We start from the raw sequence: 17,358 nt of genomic DNA, 5'->3' as shown, positions 1-17,358 counted from the left end.
TCAGAGGCAAATATTGTACTTTTAGTCCACTACAATTATTTGCAAACTGTAATTACGAGTTACTTTGCTTTATTTATTATTACAAAACATATATTAACACATTCGGTGCCATCATTTTATAATAACAGATTACGTTACCGCTACGCTGTTTAAAGCTCTAGACTCCACGACGATCAATCCATGAAAAACAATGCATGCGTGCACGGTGCACGATGGTCCTGGCTAACGCCTGGAACGATAACATCTCTCACGCGAGTCACAATGACGGAGTGATCGTGCATCGAAAATGACCCGTTTTCCCCACCGTAAAAAGTTTCGGAGCTACAGAGGTTTTTTTGCAAGGAGATAGAACGGAAGCCATGTGTTTTGGCACAGTGATCCATCTGTCCCAAATGAGTGGTATTCCCTTTTTAATGGGTTAATCAGGTTGTCCCCCTGCTCTCTCTCTCTCTCTCTCTCTCTCTCTCTCTCTCTCTCTCTCTCTCTCTCTCTCTCTCTCTCTCTCTCTCTCTCTCTCTCTCTCCCTTTCCACTTTTCTTTCCGTCTCATTTACTTTGTCTCTTCTGTTGGTTGATTTGTTTGAGGATTCACGTCCTTCACCTCAGGGAACCCTGGTACTCTTTGATGGTCAAACTGAGCATTAAGCTCTCTGTCTCATGTGTTTGTCTGGCTTCTTCCCCCACTTCTTCTGAAGGCTGTCTGTCTTATAGCAGGGAGGGCATTCATCAAAATCGTGCACTTTGTGAGAAGTTTTTTGATTTTGGGCGTTGTGTTAGGTATGGGGATAAGGCTTTCAAAAACCATCGCAAGCGAGTTGGGCTCGCCCCCTAGTGGTCTGTTTGCAATGAATCCAATATTAGATAGGTCGATATTAGAGAGAAGTTTCAAGAAAAACACTCGGGACGGGAATCAAGAAATAGAACCCACCGAAGGTGTGATACTATCACGCACGCACGCACGCACAGACACACAGACACAGGGGCGGCAGTGGCTCAAGGGTAGAGTAGCCGGTAGAACGGTGGATGGGAATCGTGTGGTTTCTAGTTCGATCCCGGGCTCCCCTCAGAGTTGGTGTCGAAGTGTCCTTGAGCAAGACGCTGAACCCCTAATTGCTCCCGATGAGCAGGTTGGTGCCTTGCATGGTTTCCTCCGCCATCAGTGTGTGAATCTGTGTGTGAATGGGTGAATGTAATGCACAATCTATGTAAAGGGCTTTGGATAAAAGCGCTATATAAATGCACCATTTACCGTTACACACAGACAGCGTGCACATAAATTGCGCATGGCCTAGTTGTTGCAGTGCTTTCTGTGTGTTATGTCCCATGCTGCGATTACACTTGGAAGTGTGTTGTGTTGTAGTACTGTGTGACTATATGACCCTTGGCATTCCCAGTAGGAGTCTTCACAGGGTTTGGGGGGCGTCCTGGTTCCAGCAGGTCAGGGATTGTAAAAAGGTGTTTAGTCAGTCTAGGTGATGACGGATGGGTTTGTGTAGCAGAGCAGTGAGTGTGGCCACAGGGACAGCAGCAGTCCTCAGGGACACATCTATTTCTGCAGACTGGCCTCAGCCAGGGACTCTGTGTGTCCACAATCGTTCCACCCCATATAACTCTGTGTGTCCACATCGTTCCATCCCATAACTCTGTTACCATGAGAATGCAGGGTGTCCTGAGGACAGACCTCCTAGGGTCAGTCTGTTTTTTACTACAACCACAGACCTCCTATAGGGTCAGTCTGTTTTTACTACAACCACAGACCTCCTACAGGGTCAGTCTCTTTAACTACAACCACTATAGGGTCAGTCTCTTTAACTACAACCACTATAGGGTCAGTCTCTTTAACTACAACCACTATAGGGCATAGCAGTGGTGGCCATTTTCTGGTTCCACTTCAAAATAGTCAATGCATTTTTCCCATTGACATTTCCAAAAATATTTATATCAATTATTGTAAGCCTAGAATCAAGCCATTCAGGGTCCTGGTGAATCATGACCATAAAACGTTTGATTCTGTGAAAAAACTTTTTTGAAAACGGCAAAACAAAGGGTATTTATTAAATATAGTATATCATATAATGGGAGCCTTTGTAAACTTTGTTGAGGTGTGAATTAAGGGGTGTTTAAAATCGAACACGGCGTGTTACCGCGTCCCACGACCAATGCATCCCTGGGTCAGTCTCTTTAACTACAACCACTATAGGGTCAGTCTCTGTAACTACAAGCTCTATAGCTCATTTTAACCAGACCCACTGACATACAGGTCATTTTAACTACAACCACAGACCTATAGGTCATTTTAAACGAGTACCTCAGGTAGTTACCTGCATGTTCACATCATGTATACTTTACATAACGGTGTGTCCTGTGTTCTCCTGTCTCTCCATGTTTGACAGACCTTCCACCTCCGGGTTTCAGAGAGCGCCCACCAGGCTGTAAGACGGTGTTCGTGGGCGGCCTGCCGGAGAACGCCACAGAGCAGCTGATCGTGGAGGTGTTTGGACAGTGTGGAGAGATCATCGCCATCCGCAAGAGCAAGAAGAACTTCTGTCACATCCGCTTCGCAGAGGAGTTCACCGTGGACAAGGCTCTCTTCCTGTCCGGTGAGACATAATATATATATTCACCCACACCTTCCATTTTGGAGGGATAAAATTCCATCTATTGTTATTAGGGTGAACTGAGAACTCGGAGCCTCAATTCCTCACCAACCCAAACCCTCTGGTTTTCATACCTGTTGGAAAACCGATTCTAAAAATGCCCTCTAAATCCCAACAGTATTCTGAAAAAAACGTATGTTTCTATATCAGTGGTGCTCAAACTTTTGCATGTCAAGGACCCCCAAAATGATATGTATTTGGCCGCCGACGCTCATCTCAAAATATGTTGTTCCAGGGACCCCCCAGAAGCAAAGATTCAAGTTACAAAATGTTCGCTTTAAAAGAATACATATTCAAAGATTTGCACATATTTTCACGATTTTTCAAAAATAGCAGATCTACAAGCTCGTAGCGCGGCACGCCAAAGTGTAAAATAATGCTTTGTCGCCACCTTGTTGTGACCAACTCTGATTCTGCTGTGTTGCTATTAGTTAAGTTTGAGTCTGTGTTTGTTTTGTGTATAGCTTAGGTTTGCACTCAAATGCAGTGGTGGGAAAAGTTATAACATTTTTTACTTAACCCATTTTGGGTGTGAACCCCTATTTGTAACTATACCTTTCAGGACGGGAACCCCTTTTTGGGTTCTTGTTGCTATGTACAGTATATAGCAACATACATTTGTTGTAATGTTTTAATAAATATTTGAAGTTTTACAGAAAACTTAGGTCAGGATTTAGAAGGTGTTTTTAGAACCGGCCTCAGGTCTAAATGGGTTAAGTAAAAGTATCAATACTACAATGTAGAAACGCTCTGTTACAAGTAAAAGTCTGGTATTCAAAATGCACATGCTTAAAAATGAACAAAAGTATTGGCATCAAAATATACCTAAAGTACCAAAAGTACTGTACTATTCCACAGATCTTGACAGTGTGGATGTCATTGTTCCTCTGGGATTTGATGCTGATCTAAACCTCAAAGAGGAGCAGATTGCTTCAGCTGTTACTCAGCTCCATTAGGCCACTAATGATGTTTTAGTTCATTGTGGCTCCCACTACTCCCAGTCAGGGACCCAGACAACAGAGGAAGCGACAAACCAGTCGTTCCAATAATAACCCTCTGCTTTATTTAACGTGTGCTGGTGCGTGCGTGCGTGCGTCCTGTGATTTGGTTGGTCTGTTCTCTACAGTGCCACAGGACCTATGCTCCTTATATTAACCAGATGACAGAGTTTCTCCATCAACAATATTGACTCCACAAACCCCAACCCCATAGACGCCCCCCCCCCCCTCTCTCTCTCACACACACACACACACACACACACACACACACACACACACACACACACACACACACACACACACACACACTGTACATCCCAGGCGAACGGACTGAGATCTCTTCTATGAAATATTGAAGCAGACTGGGAACAGCTCGAGCATAAACTCCAGGCGGTACTGAAATGAACCTTACTGTACTATTCTATGCCTTCTCCTCTGACGCGCGCGTGTGTGTGTGTGTGTGTGTGTGTGCGTGCGTGTGCGTGTGCGTGTGCGTGTGCGCGTGCGTGTGTGCGTGTGCGCGTGTGTGTGTGTGCGTGTGTGTGCGTGCGTGCGTGCATCTCAGACATCTTTATGAGACATCATTATGAGCAAAGCAAACATACAGTGAAGCTTCCAGAGACACTGAGGATTTAAACCATCAATTAACTGAATTAGCTTGATTGCACTTCAACTCCACAAACAGCCATTAGTAGGGGGGGAGGGAGAGAGAGAGATTAGGAGGGAGGGAGATAACGAGGGAGGCGCCAGTGTCATGTCCACTTGAGTAATAATTAGTATTTCTCAGCCTCCCCGTGGATAGACATGCAATGAACGTATTAAAGTTACACAGCTACAATCACAGGGAGACGGGCAGATCAATTGAACCCTAAAGAAAAGCGTGTTTAACTGTCTTCTGTCAAAACAAAGATGCCGGCTTGTGATAGAAATTGATCTTGATCCCCAGAAGTCACTGATGGCTCATTCGTCTTCCTATGTTTCTACAATGTGTCTTTGTTAACCTCTTCTTGTCTCTCCTCTACATCAGTGGTTCTCAAACTTTTTCATGTCAAGGACCCCCAAATTAACACTTATTAGCCAGCGGACCCCCATTTGAAAAGATATGCCAGGGACCCCCATAAGAGAAGTTTTTTTTTTTTTACGACTCTAGCAGTGATTCTCAACCATTTTAATTTCAAGGACCCCCAGTCTGACATGCATTAGAGGCTACGGACCCCCATTTGATGGCATTTCTATCTCTGGGACTCCAATTTATATTGTGAGATCAATGTTAATTTAACTCTTGAGAGTATACATTTGTACACTCTCAGAGTTACAGACCCATAAGGGTTCATTTGGTTCCTAACTATCCAACATTTAGCTGGGGACCCCCTGGAACTCCCTCAAGGACCCCTGGGGGTCCCCGGACCCCACTTTGAGAACCAACGCACTACCTGCTCCTCTTTTTAAACCTCTTATTGTCTCTGCTCTGCAGGCTACCGCATCCGGTTGGGCTCCAGCACGGACAAGAAGGACTCGGGTCGCCTCCACGTGGACTTTGCTCAGGCCAGAGATGACCTGTACGAGTGGGAGTGTCATCAGCGCCTGTTGGCCAGAGAGGAGAGACACCGACGCAAGATTGAGGAGGACCGCTTCCGCCCGCCCTCCCCACCACCCATCATCCACTACTCTGAACATGAATGTAGCCAGCTGGGAGACAAGATCAAAGGTACTGTATATACAGTCACCAGTTAGTCAAACCGCAATATTCAGTAAATTATCTAACAACCAGATCAGGGTTGTCGTGTGTGTGTGTGTGTGTGTGTGTGTGTGTGTGTGTGTGTGTGTGTGTGTGTGTGTGTGTGTGTGTGTGTGTGTGTGTGTGTGTGTGTGTGTGTGTGTGTGTGTGTGTGTGTGTGTGTGTGTGTGTGTGTGTGCGCGCGCGCTCGTGCATGCGTGCATGTAACTCTGCTTTGGCCAATTTAAAACTGCCGACGCTATTTTGAGCATGTGTATTTTATCCCATTAAGACCTGGAACGCATCTGTGTCACTTTAGATTTCTTTGGCTATTCAAAAATAGCAGATATACAAGCTCATATCGCGGCACCGAGTGCCGTGCTATGAGCTTGTAGATCTGCTATTTTTGAAAAATCTTGGGAAAAAAAAGTTTCGATTTTTTTTTCCCAAAAACTGTTAGGATTTAGATTTTTTTTAAGAATCGCCTCAGGTCTTAATGGGTTATTTGAAAATGTGACTGGAGGATAAACCTCTTGAGACGCATCATCTCGTCTTCCAGGGGGTCCTGAGGCACACCGCACAAACGATGACAAGAAACGATCACATAACGATCGACAATATCGACGACAAAACATACACACGAGGGCTCTCTCACAGCATCCCAGACCATTCTACATCTGTTACACATGTCATCTAAAAAATACAAATTAATGAAAAAATATATACAATCAATTATATTAACCCATTAAGACCTGAGGTGATTCTTAAAAATGTTTTCTAACTCCTAACAGTTTTTTGAAAAAAAACTAAAACATTTTTTTTCAAGATCTTTCAAAAATAGCAGATATACAAGCTCATAGCGCTGCACTCGGTGCCGCGCTATGAGCTTGTATATCTGCTGTTTTTGAATAGCCAAAGAAATCTTAAGTGACACAGATGCGTTCCAGGTCTTAACAAGAATCAAAAGACAGAACAGTTAGATTCGAGCGAATCAAGCAAAGACATTTTGAGAACAGGAAATGAAGTAATTGATCTAAGTAAAGTAGCTACATTTTCGAAAATCGCTGATCTACAAGCTACCCACTCTGTGTGTGTGTGTGTGTGTGTGCGTGTTTTCTGTGCCTGTGGAGGGCAGCAGCAGGCACAGAGCCCAGGTATGGTGGAGAGAACAGTGATGATGAACAACTTCTACTTTCCAAACAGTACTTGTTTTCCTTTACGCTCAGCAAAGCTGTTTGTCAAAGAGGCTTTAAGGGAAAGGCTGCTGAACAGGAGTTCTCCATCTCTCCTCTCCTCACCTACTGTCTCCTGCTGTGTGCTTTCTCTTGCCCTGGTATCCATCTTCCTTTTCTCTGGCACCCTCCTCCTCCTCCTCCTCCTCCTCTCTCACAGATTCTTTACTCAACGTATGGCTGCATAAATGTGTTTCTCTAATGCAACGTTTTTCAGGCCAAGGACCCCCTAGCTGAGAGAGAGTTGAAGCAGGGACCCCCTCTATATTGTATAAAATTGTGTTTCAGATTCAACTCTTTTCTTTTTTTTTACTTTATCTGCTCGTTTTTCCCTCTACACCTATACCTCTTTGCCAAAAAATAGCAGATCTACAAGCTCACAACGCCTCGCATTGCGAGGCGTTGTGAGCTTGTAGATCTGCTATTTTTGGCCAAAGTTCTCCTCAGAAAAGGGATGCTAAGGGTTGAAGTGGTTAATGTAAAAAAAAAAAGTCCTATCACACAAAGATTTGGCGTACCCCCTATAGTAACTCTGAGGACCCCCTTGGGGTCCCGGACCCCCTGTTGAAGACTAGAGCAAAACTGTGGTTGAGTATCGAAGTGCAGGGCTGCAATATGAAAAATGCAACATGAAAAATGAGGACGGGATATCCAAATATAAAATGTTCAAGCTCCAGAGACACTTTTTGGGTTATTTGTGAAACATTTATAAAGATCAATGCTTCCATTTGGCCAAAATGAAGCACCATCACACCCCTCACTCATTAACAAACTGCACACAGTAACTTTACTATCGATATAGCTGTTATTAAGTGGCTTATGTCTTGTGTGTTTTTCTGTCAGATGACGGTTCGTTTCCCGAGGCGGTGCGGGTGCTGTTGACCTGGGTGGAGAGAGGCGAGGTGAACCGGCGGAACGCCAACAACTTCTACTCCATGATCCAGTCCTCCAACAGCCACATCCGCCGGCTGATGGGCGAGAAGACTCAGCATGAGAAGGAGATGGAGGAAGCCAAAGAGAAGCTGAAGACCGCCCTGTCCGGGATACTGGCTCAGTGTGAGTGGATACAACTTGGGAAAACTCCCACTAAACTACACCACACACACTATTTTTTGAGGGCCAGTGCTAATCTCCAGAGCCAGTTCTTTTATCATATTACTCGCTCAATATTCGCTTATGGGAGAGCGCCAGGGGGCGCTCTCCCATAAGCGAATATTGAGCGAGTAATATTCAAAGTTCTTAGCATTTCAGCAGCAGAGGATCTGGCTCTTGGCCAGAAAAAAAAAAACGTGTTAAACTCTGACACCAACTCTTTGCTGGTCATTACCATAATAATGTTCAAGTGCCCAAAAAGCACCATCCCAAATAACCTCTTTCAACCTTTGGATATTCTGCACATTTGCCAAGCGACTATCCACATATGCTATATGAAATTAATTCGGCCAATAAATGAAAAATCAAAGCTCTGTGCGGTGTTATTATCTCCACAGTGTCTCGAGAGCCACTCGTATCGACAAAACACGAAGCAGCACTGGCATCTTTTCTGTGTTAAACCAGGAAGTCGATCATCTATGCATGCATGTAGTACATTTATTTTTTAGTGAATCTCTCTTAGTTACACCAACATTGTTCCCTTGTGAAGTAGTATTTGTTCTTACTGGTGAATTTGCCTCAGGCAATGGAAATAGTGATTTATAAACAATGAGGTCATGTCTCCAGTACCAACCAATCTGATTCTTATGAGGTTCACAAGTTGAACCAACTTGCACCAGCCCATTATTAGGTTTGTGTTGGAAATGAGGCTGCGAATGGATTATAGTACTGCATGTATGTACATAATGCACTGTTTATTGTGGAGGCTGGGATACTGGCTCCGTGTGAGTTTACTATGACGGTATGTCACCATCACACCCAGTACTCATACACGTAGATTACCCTACGATATGAACACAAGGCAAACACAAAGCCAAAGATGTGTTCTAATGTAGACTGCTCTGTCAGGAATGTGGAATATTTTTTAAAACTACTGTTGGGTGCATTGTCAGACTGTACACAATAGGGGGAAAATAATGACATACCACTTGCTCAGTGTGAAAATAATGAACACAAAAAGCTATACTATAGCACTGTACGGTTAATACAGACGAGAGGAAGTCTTTAGGGCTTTTTCTTGATAGTCACTGTTTGGCCATTAGATATCGACGTGTGGCAAACAATATTGTGTTGAGAGTGGAAGTCATAAGGATGTTGTCTTGTTAACCTTAAGGAGATTTGGTTGTTTATTTCCTTGTTCTGTGGAAGTGGATTAAAGGTAAGTTAATTTCATTGTTAGTATCCCACATTTTGAAAAGCTGGCCGTGTTCAACTGTGCGTTGACCTTACAGAAAGGTTTGTTTTCCGGTATGAGGAGGATTGAGGAGCATCTCTAGGGGATTCACTGCCTGGTTTATTTTCCATCTCTCTCCCAAGGCATTTAAAAGAGGCAGCCGGCTTCCCCCTGTGCTCTTTAGTTTATTGACACACCAGTCCAGTGCTATGAAAGGTCATGGAAAAGTAAAGTCAAAATCGATGATGCAGCTTTAGTAACATTAGTGAATTGAATGGCCCTCATCCTGTGTGCGTGTGCGTGTGTGCGTGTGTGCGTGCATGCGTGCGTGTGTGTGTGTGTGTGTGTGTGTGTGTGTGTGTGTGTGTCTGCGTGTGTGTGTGTGTGTCTCTCATAGCCATCCTTCATTATAGTAATCCATACAAACACTTATTTCTATTCATGAGTTTGACTTCCTCTCGGTTCGTACTAATTTGAACATGGAGATTGGGCTCCTGTCGTGAGCCTTCCCATCCCATGGTGCACCTGGGATCAAAGTTCCATCCCTATCGAATTGTCTCTGGGTCTCGTCCCCCCCCCCCCCCCCCAGCTTGATGCCCGCGGGCTGCATCCCATGTCGCTAAATTAAATCCTGCTTTTCCCTTGCATCCTTTCCTTGCGTCTTAATCCCTCGTGGACGCATGAACGGAAACAAGGTGAGGAGAGTGGAAATTAAGAACATTTTCTTTAGAGAAGTGGCACGTCAGCTCCTCTGAAGTTTCATGTTAACCCATTAAGACCGTTAACGCATCTGTGTCATTTTTTATTTTAGCTATAGCCATTATTTTGTACTTTGGCTATTCAAAAATAGCAGATATACGAGCTTGTACATCTGTTATTTTTGAAAATTTGTGCAAATCTTTGAATATATATATATATATATATATATATATATATATATATATATATATATATATATATATATATATATATATTTTTTTTTTTTTTTTTTTTTTTTTTTTTTTTTTCCTTTTTTTTTTTTTTTTAAGCGAACATTTGTACTCAAATATTTGCTTCTGGAGGTCCCTGGAACTAAATAGTTTGATATGGGGGCCAAATACATATCATTTTGGGGGTCCTTGACATGAAAAAGTTTGAGAACCAGCGACATAGAAACATACGTTTTTCAGAAACCTGTTAAGAAGACATTTGTAGATGTGTCCCCGGATTGAATGGGTTAAGTGAAGTGAAGCCCATTTCTGATGACAACAACACCGCTGAGCCCCGCCTTCATGACTCCGTTTAGACACAAAAACCTGCTGACTGATGGCAATGAAACAACAGTCTTTAGTTATGCCACAGTTTAACCTATTAAGACCTGAAGCCGATTTCTACAAAATGTCTTCTAAATCCCAACAGTTTTCTGAAAAACCTATGTTTCTATATCAGTGGTGCTCAATCTTTTTCATGTCAAGGACCCCCAAAATGATATTTATTTGACCGCGGACCCCCATCTCAAAATATGTTGTTCCAGGGACCCCCCAGAAGCAAAGATTTGAGTTATAAATGTTCGCTTTAAAAGAATATAAATATATTAATTTGCACACATTTTCTAGATTTTTCAAAAATAGCAGATCTACGAGCTCGTAGCGCGGCACTCGGTGCCGCGCTATGAGCTTGTATATCTGCTATTTTTGAATAGCCCAAAGTGTAAAATAATGCTTTTTAGCTCAAATGAAAAAGTGACACAGATGCTTCTTCAGGTCTTAATGGATTAATTTGCCCCGCCACAGTGCTGTTTCACATTCGCATCCCTCGTGTGACACCGATGCGCACGAGCGTACACACACATACACACACACACACACACACACACACACACACACACACACACACACGTGCGCACGTAACAAACACTGCCAGCTATAAAAGCGGCACCATTAACGCCATGCTGTTCAGCTTGGAAAGTCTTCCCGGAAGGATACATTCATGTTTTCCTCGCTCATATTGCTCCTCAGAGATGCCTCCTAATCCTCACGCCTCTCGCTCCTCAGAGCAGGAATAAGACACTTTGGCGTGACTGTCAAAATGGCAGACCCACTTTGAACTTCTAGTTCAATTGAGGATAGAGAGAGAGGAGACATCAGGCCAAGAGAGACGTGGTTGGATGCAGGCTCGGACACTAACATCCACACGTCCTTCCTATAGACCATATTCACACGGTGGCCATATTGCCATTAAGTCAATGAAATGCCACCCCAGTTGCCACAGCAACTCAATGTTAAATTCCAAAATGGCCGCCGTGCGAATATGGACTATAGCAGCCTGCTTTCCTCTGCCAGGTCAACTAACCTGAACCATGACCCAGCTTTAAGCATCATGAGATCACATGAAGCATCATTGATCACTGAACAGAATTACATTAAATGTGGCTGTACACACAGTTAACCTGCTTACTGGGTTCATGACACTGTTTAATAATGAAATGTTCTACTGCCAACCAAATGCAAGAATGTGGCGTGCACACACACACACACACACACACACACACACACAGCGTAGACACAGACACGCACACACACGCATGCGCACACACGCACGCACGCACGCACGCACGCACGCACGCACGCACGCACGCACGCACGCACGCACACACACACACACACACACACACACACACACACACACACACACACACACACACACACAGTCCCGAGCCTGTCCACAACAACCTTGCACCCTCTCTTCTCTTCTGTCTTCCCCATCGATCTACTCTGTCAAATTAAAGGATCCTGGGAAGGCACTATTGATCCACCCATGTACTGTTCACTTTCAGCACTCTGCAAACACACACACACACACACACACACACACACACACACACACACACACACACACACACACACACACACACACACACACACACACACCTAGACCGAGGCCAAAGCTCTGATGGCCTCATGGACTCCCCTGTGTACGTGAGAGACCCTCAGGGATACTAAGGGCTTTCTCTCTCAATCTCTCTCTTGCGCGCTCTCTCTCTCTCTCTGTATCTTTCTCTCTCTGTCTCTCTCTCTCTCTGTCTGTATTATCCTGTGTATTATCCTCTGTATCTGCCCATAACACCAGAGAATAGACAGGGAACATAGAAAGGGAACAGCTGTCTCAATACTCAGTGAAGCAAAGTAGGATGTGAAAGACATAAGTCTACTTCCTGACACCACCAACACACACACACACACACACACACACACACACACACACACACACACACACACACACACACACACACACACACACACACACACACACAGTTCACAGGATAGCAAAGCAGGCTTATGACCAACTGCCCGGATCAGCCAGGAGAGTACAGGCCAGAGGCAAGTAAATCTCTACAAGGTTGTCCTCGGATGAGCCCTCCTCCAGTGGCGTTTCCAGTCATCTCAATTATCCATGCATGTGGCATGCAAGTTAAAGCTTTATATTCTGATAGTAATCATTGCTACTGTATATAGTGTTTGTTCAGTCACAGGGGTCTCCCTGTCTCTCCAGCTCTTTAATAAACAGAAAACACATTTTCAGCTAGGTGGCAAAATGTCAGCCAATCAGGAGAGAGTAGCCATTTATCAGCTTCATTTTTATAGTGTTCCAGTTCCAATTTTGTCTGCTCATTTATTTGTATCATCACTTCCAATTTCACTTGTTTAAAATTGGTATCCCGACTTGAAAATGCATTTTCTGTTTAATAAAGCGCTGGAGAGACATGGACACTCATGTTACTGAACAAACACTCTATAGCAATGAATACTATCAGAATATAGAGCTATTTAACACTTATTTTAACCAAATAAAATCACTTACCGTACCCTTTTAAATCACTGCTGCTGCAGCGGAGCCTCTCGGTGGCCAACGGTAGAAGACAAGACAGAGTTCTGTTTTCTGAACAGCCTCCAGCTGTGTAAAGGGTATGAATGCGTGTGAAAGAGCATGGATGTGTGTTGAAAGGGTATGAGTGGTATGAATGTGAAAACAGGCTGTTCACTGAAACTGAAGTTTCACCCCATTAAACCCATGTTAAATCAATAGCTTGAGGAGCTGCATGTCTATGCTATGAATCCTTGCACTCTTTCTGCCTTTATCCAGGAGGTTCCCGTTTCCCATGAGCGAATTATTGGCATCACTTCCGGTTCAGTGTTGATTTTTACAGCAATTTTTTTATTTAGTTTTAGTCATAGTCTTTTGAATCAAATTCCATTTAGTTTTAGTCATATTTTAGTCATCTGAAAAGTTTTTGTTTTTGTCTAGTTTTAGTCGACTAAATATCATAAACCAAAAATCAGCCATCGTAATGGCTGATTTTACACTTGGTTGCATGCTGAAAATAGCCGATCTACAAGCTCACAACGCGTTGCAGCGCGACGCGTTGTGAGCTTGTAGATCTGCTATTTTCAGCATGCACACCCTAGCGCAACCAAACATAAAATGACTTGTGTTTTAGTTCTACTGGATCTCTTCTCCACTAGTCTCTCTCTAACATATTAGTCTAGTTTTTATTTGTTGACGAAATTGTCAATTTAGTCTTAGTTTTAGTCATCATAGCTTAGTTTTTATTTATTTTTCGTCAGTGAAAAAAGGTAGTCGACGAACATTTTTCGTCATAGTTTTAGTCGACGAAATCAACACTGTTCCGGTTGTCAGTTATTCAATTCATTTGAGTGATCCGTGTCAGCCAATAATAATGTGGCAACACAACCTGACAGAGTATCAAAAAGGGCCATATTAGTCTGCCCTTACCTTTTAGGTGGTTGTGAGGATGATGTTAAAAAGTGGCCGCATATCACAAGACATGGGTTCTGTCAACCATGACAGCTGTCATACAGACAGCGGGCTGTTTCCTGTGTGGCAGGAGGACGTTTCGGTAGTCATGCAGCTGCAATTATTTGGAAGGTTGGTCATGTACTGTAAGCAGGATTATGACTCAACCTTCATGTTTATTATCAAGCCCTGAAGTGGCTCCCCAATGCAGAGATTCAGGTGTCATGGCAGCGACAGCAGTCTCATAATGAAAACACAGGAGATGGGACACACCGTGAAGAGCAAGTGTCAACCAAAACGAATAAGAATATGAATTGAATAAAGAATAAAACACTAGGGACCACGGGATCACTTCAGATGTGCATGCTCGTTTCCCCAGTAAGCTCCCCAGGAAACTTGTGGATACGTTCATTACACGCGGTGCAACAGCAAATTGTAGTCATTATTTCAGTAAAGTAGCGTTATTTGTTAGCACAAACAATGACCTCCCTTTATTTGTACATTTTGCTGTATACAGTACAGTATATACACTGCCAGAGCTCCGTATAGCCTACAGCAGCGAACAGCTCATAGACAATCCTTGGCCCTGTTATACTGAATGAGATGCTTACAACTAGTGTTGATTTGTCTACTTTTAGTCGACTAAATATCAAAAGATTATTGTCGACAAAATCTACAGTTGATTTAGTTGACTAAAATAGACAGATTTTACAATTGGTTGCATGCTGAAAATAGCCGATCTACAAGCTCACAACGTGTCGCAGCGTGACACGTTGTGAGCTTGTAGATCTGCTATTTTCAGAGCGCAACGCCCGAGCGCAACCAAACATAAAATGACTTGTCTTAGTTCTACTGGATCTCTTCTCCACTCTTCTCCATCACTATTTGTTGAAATTGTTGACATTTTCAATATATTTAGTCTTAGTTTTAGCCATCGTAGCTTAGTTTTCATGTACTTTTTATTTAGTTTTCGTCAGTGAAAAAAGGTAGTCGACGAACATTTTTCGTCATTGTTTTAGTCGACGAAATCAACACTGCTGCCATGTTTATGCTACGATATGGAAATGTTGACGACACTAAGATGGTCAGTAGGTATCGTATAGTGTGTGGACGACACTGAGATGGTCAGTAGGTATCGTATAGTGTGTGGTCAACTTGCTGAAATCTCCATCTCCAGGTTGCAATTCAAATGACCCTTTGTAGCGGAGATGCACATAGGTTCTTTGTGTAATTAAGTGTGTTTTAAGTATGGCTCATACTGTGTAAGTTCAGGAATCTCTACGGGAACTGAGTGACCACCAGTCATCATAAGATGATGCCTTGGCATCAGATGGTAAGTTGAAGATCCAAGCAATCTCACACACACATACATACATCCACACATTGTATTACTTTTATTCATGTTTACATACACTAAAAGGTGAAAGTTATAAATAAAATGCTGCTGCATTTGTCTGAAGGAAGCCAAACCAAAATAAGTTTTACTCTCCTGCACCTGTACACAAGATGTAACAATAAAGTACAACCTTGAACGTTGAACCTTGAACAAACAAAAGTCTTAGATACCAATGTTCTGTCAATTAAGGATACAAGTTAGCAGCACCTCCCCCAAATGCCATTGATTGACAGTGCAGTACCGTGTCATTTTCTTAGACCTTTACTTTGCGAACCGGTCACCACCAATTTACCGCATACACTGCCAAATATAAACGCAAGAAATCTACATTTACGTACAGTATATCCAATTTTATTTGCTGTAACATTTGAAAACACGTCATATTCGGTGTTGTGTTGTTGAACGTGGAAGGCATATCTCAGGAATGTTCATACATTCACAGCCTTGCTGTTTGAAGCCCCTTGTAAACATAGAAGCCATTAAGAATATATATATATATACTGTATATACGACAAAGGACTCATGTTTATGGCCATGATGCAAACAGTGAGGTGTAAAATTGTTAGGAAACAAGAGAGAGAGGTTGGGTCTACGCTGTGAAAGTAAGAAAGTAAGAATATCTTCAATATCGATCAATTTGTAAGATTATTGAACATAGGATGTGAAACGCACACAGTACTGTCTCAGAGTCAGTCTTCATCCAGTTCTTACACAGAGGTCATTGGGGTCTGACCAAACGCTGAATCCAGCAGAGTAGGTGTTCATTTTGCCCCTGGGTTTCCTTTGTAAGTCCAGGAAACTTGGCTCAACCCTCTCATGCATGGGGAACCTCGTGTCACCTCATGTCCATAAACAGGGGGGGGGCTTCCAAACTCCCTGACAGTTTTATCATCACTATTCAACAAGTACATTAAATGGTACACCAAATGAGACAGCTTTGTAGCATTATAAATCTACTCCACACGCTCATACAAACCAAGGGCCCAGCATCCTCCTTTGAAATTTAGTCTATATAGGAAGTAACAGTTAATTTGAATGGCCTGTAATCTCGCTGTTTTACCCCTGCTGGTAACTCAATGCAAGTGGGTGGGTTTTTGCCGAATTCTAGACTTGATTTTATTGCCTTAATAAACATTGTCATAAATACTATATGCTTTCAGTCGCTAGTTAAACTCTTCTTTCAATCACCATGATATGCGTTTTGGTAAATTATGGTCCCATTTATCTTAAAAGTGTGTGGCTACCTTGGGATGATTTGATTGACAAGCTACTCAACCAATAGCATTCAAATTGCTGAAAAATAGGCTTCATTTACGGTCTGTAGTCTATGGGCGTAACTTTGTCCATTTCTTTTTACAGTCTATGATACAAACACACACACACACACACACACACACACACACACACACACACACACACACACACACACACACACACACACACACACACACAGTTCTATACGTCCCTAGCTGACTCCTTCCCACCCTCTCTCTCTCTCTGTCTCTCTCTCTCTGTCTTTCTGGATGGTCTCTCTGTCCTTCCCTGCATCCTGCCACAGTTGAACAGATTGTGTCTGTATTCCAAGCTGCTTCCAAACAAAAGGCATGGGACCATTTCTCCAAAGCGCAGCGCAAGAACCTGGACATGTGGCGCAAGCAAGCCGAGGTTGGTATACTCTCTGCTTCTATTGTGTTTGTTTCTCTTGTTAATGTGGTTCATTTAGATGCTGTTACCATTTTTAAACTCTCGGTCGCTCATCTCCCTCCTACCGTCCTCATACACATCCTTTTGATTTTAATTATTTGACAAATGTAAATGACGTTTGAATTAAAATCAATGAGGATGACAAACTCAGTGTCCTACAGAATGACATGGCAAGTTTGGCACAAGTGTCATAATATAGTCAGTTGGCATCAAAGATATAAAACATAGAATCTGTGTCAATATGTTACTAAGGTTAGTTAAAGAATAGAAAGAGCAACAATGCAGTGTGTTCACAATTACACACTAAAGGGATAGTTCACCCCCAAAATGACTTTTTTTCCTATCGATTAGTCACCCCATGGAGATTTGAATTCATGGATATTTTTTTTGTTTTTTCTCTCATTCCTAAGACAATAATTTCATGACCGGCAGCGGTTCCGGTAAGAGACACTTTTGTGACTCCTACCGAAACTGCTTACAACAAATGTATGTTGCTATATACTGTACATAGCAACAAGAACCCCAAAAGGGCTTC

At 42.8% G+C, this 17,358-nt stretch overlaps 1 protein-coding gene across 3 annotated transcripts in view; it reads left to right on the top strand.

The window, feature by feature from the left end:
- Window positions 1-17,358, top strand: part of LOC311065358 (ecto-NOX disulfide-thiol exchanger 2-like) — a 237,206-nt gene that overhangs the window by 191,427 nt on the left and 28,421 nt on the right. For all 3 annotated transcript variants that reach the window (XM_084085669.1, XM_084085668.1, XM_084085670.1), the window contains 4 exons: window positions 2,393-2,599; window positions 5,129-5,362; window positions 7,447-7,659; window positions 16,678-16,784. In XM_084085669.1, coding sequence (XP_083941795.1) covers window positions 2,393-2,599; window positions 5,129-5,362; window positions 7,447-7,659; window positions 16,678-16,784 — 761 coding nt within the window. The remainder of the gene's footprint in view (window positions 1-2,392; window positions 2,600-5,128; window positions 5,363-7,446; window positions 7,660-16,677; window positions 16,785-17,358) is intronic.

This window comes from Gymnoscopelus microlampas (genome assembly GCF_963454915.1).
Source record: "Gymnoscopelus microlampas genome assembly, chromosome: 18".
NCBI lineage: Eukaryota > Metazoa > Chordata > Actinopteri > Myctophiformes > Myctophidae > Gymnoscopelus > Gymnoscopelus microlampas.
This window is presented reverse-complemented; position numbering and strand designations above follow the sequence as displayed.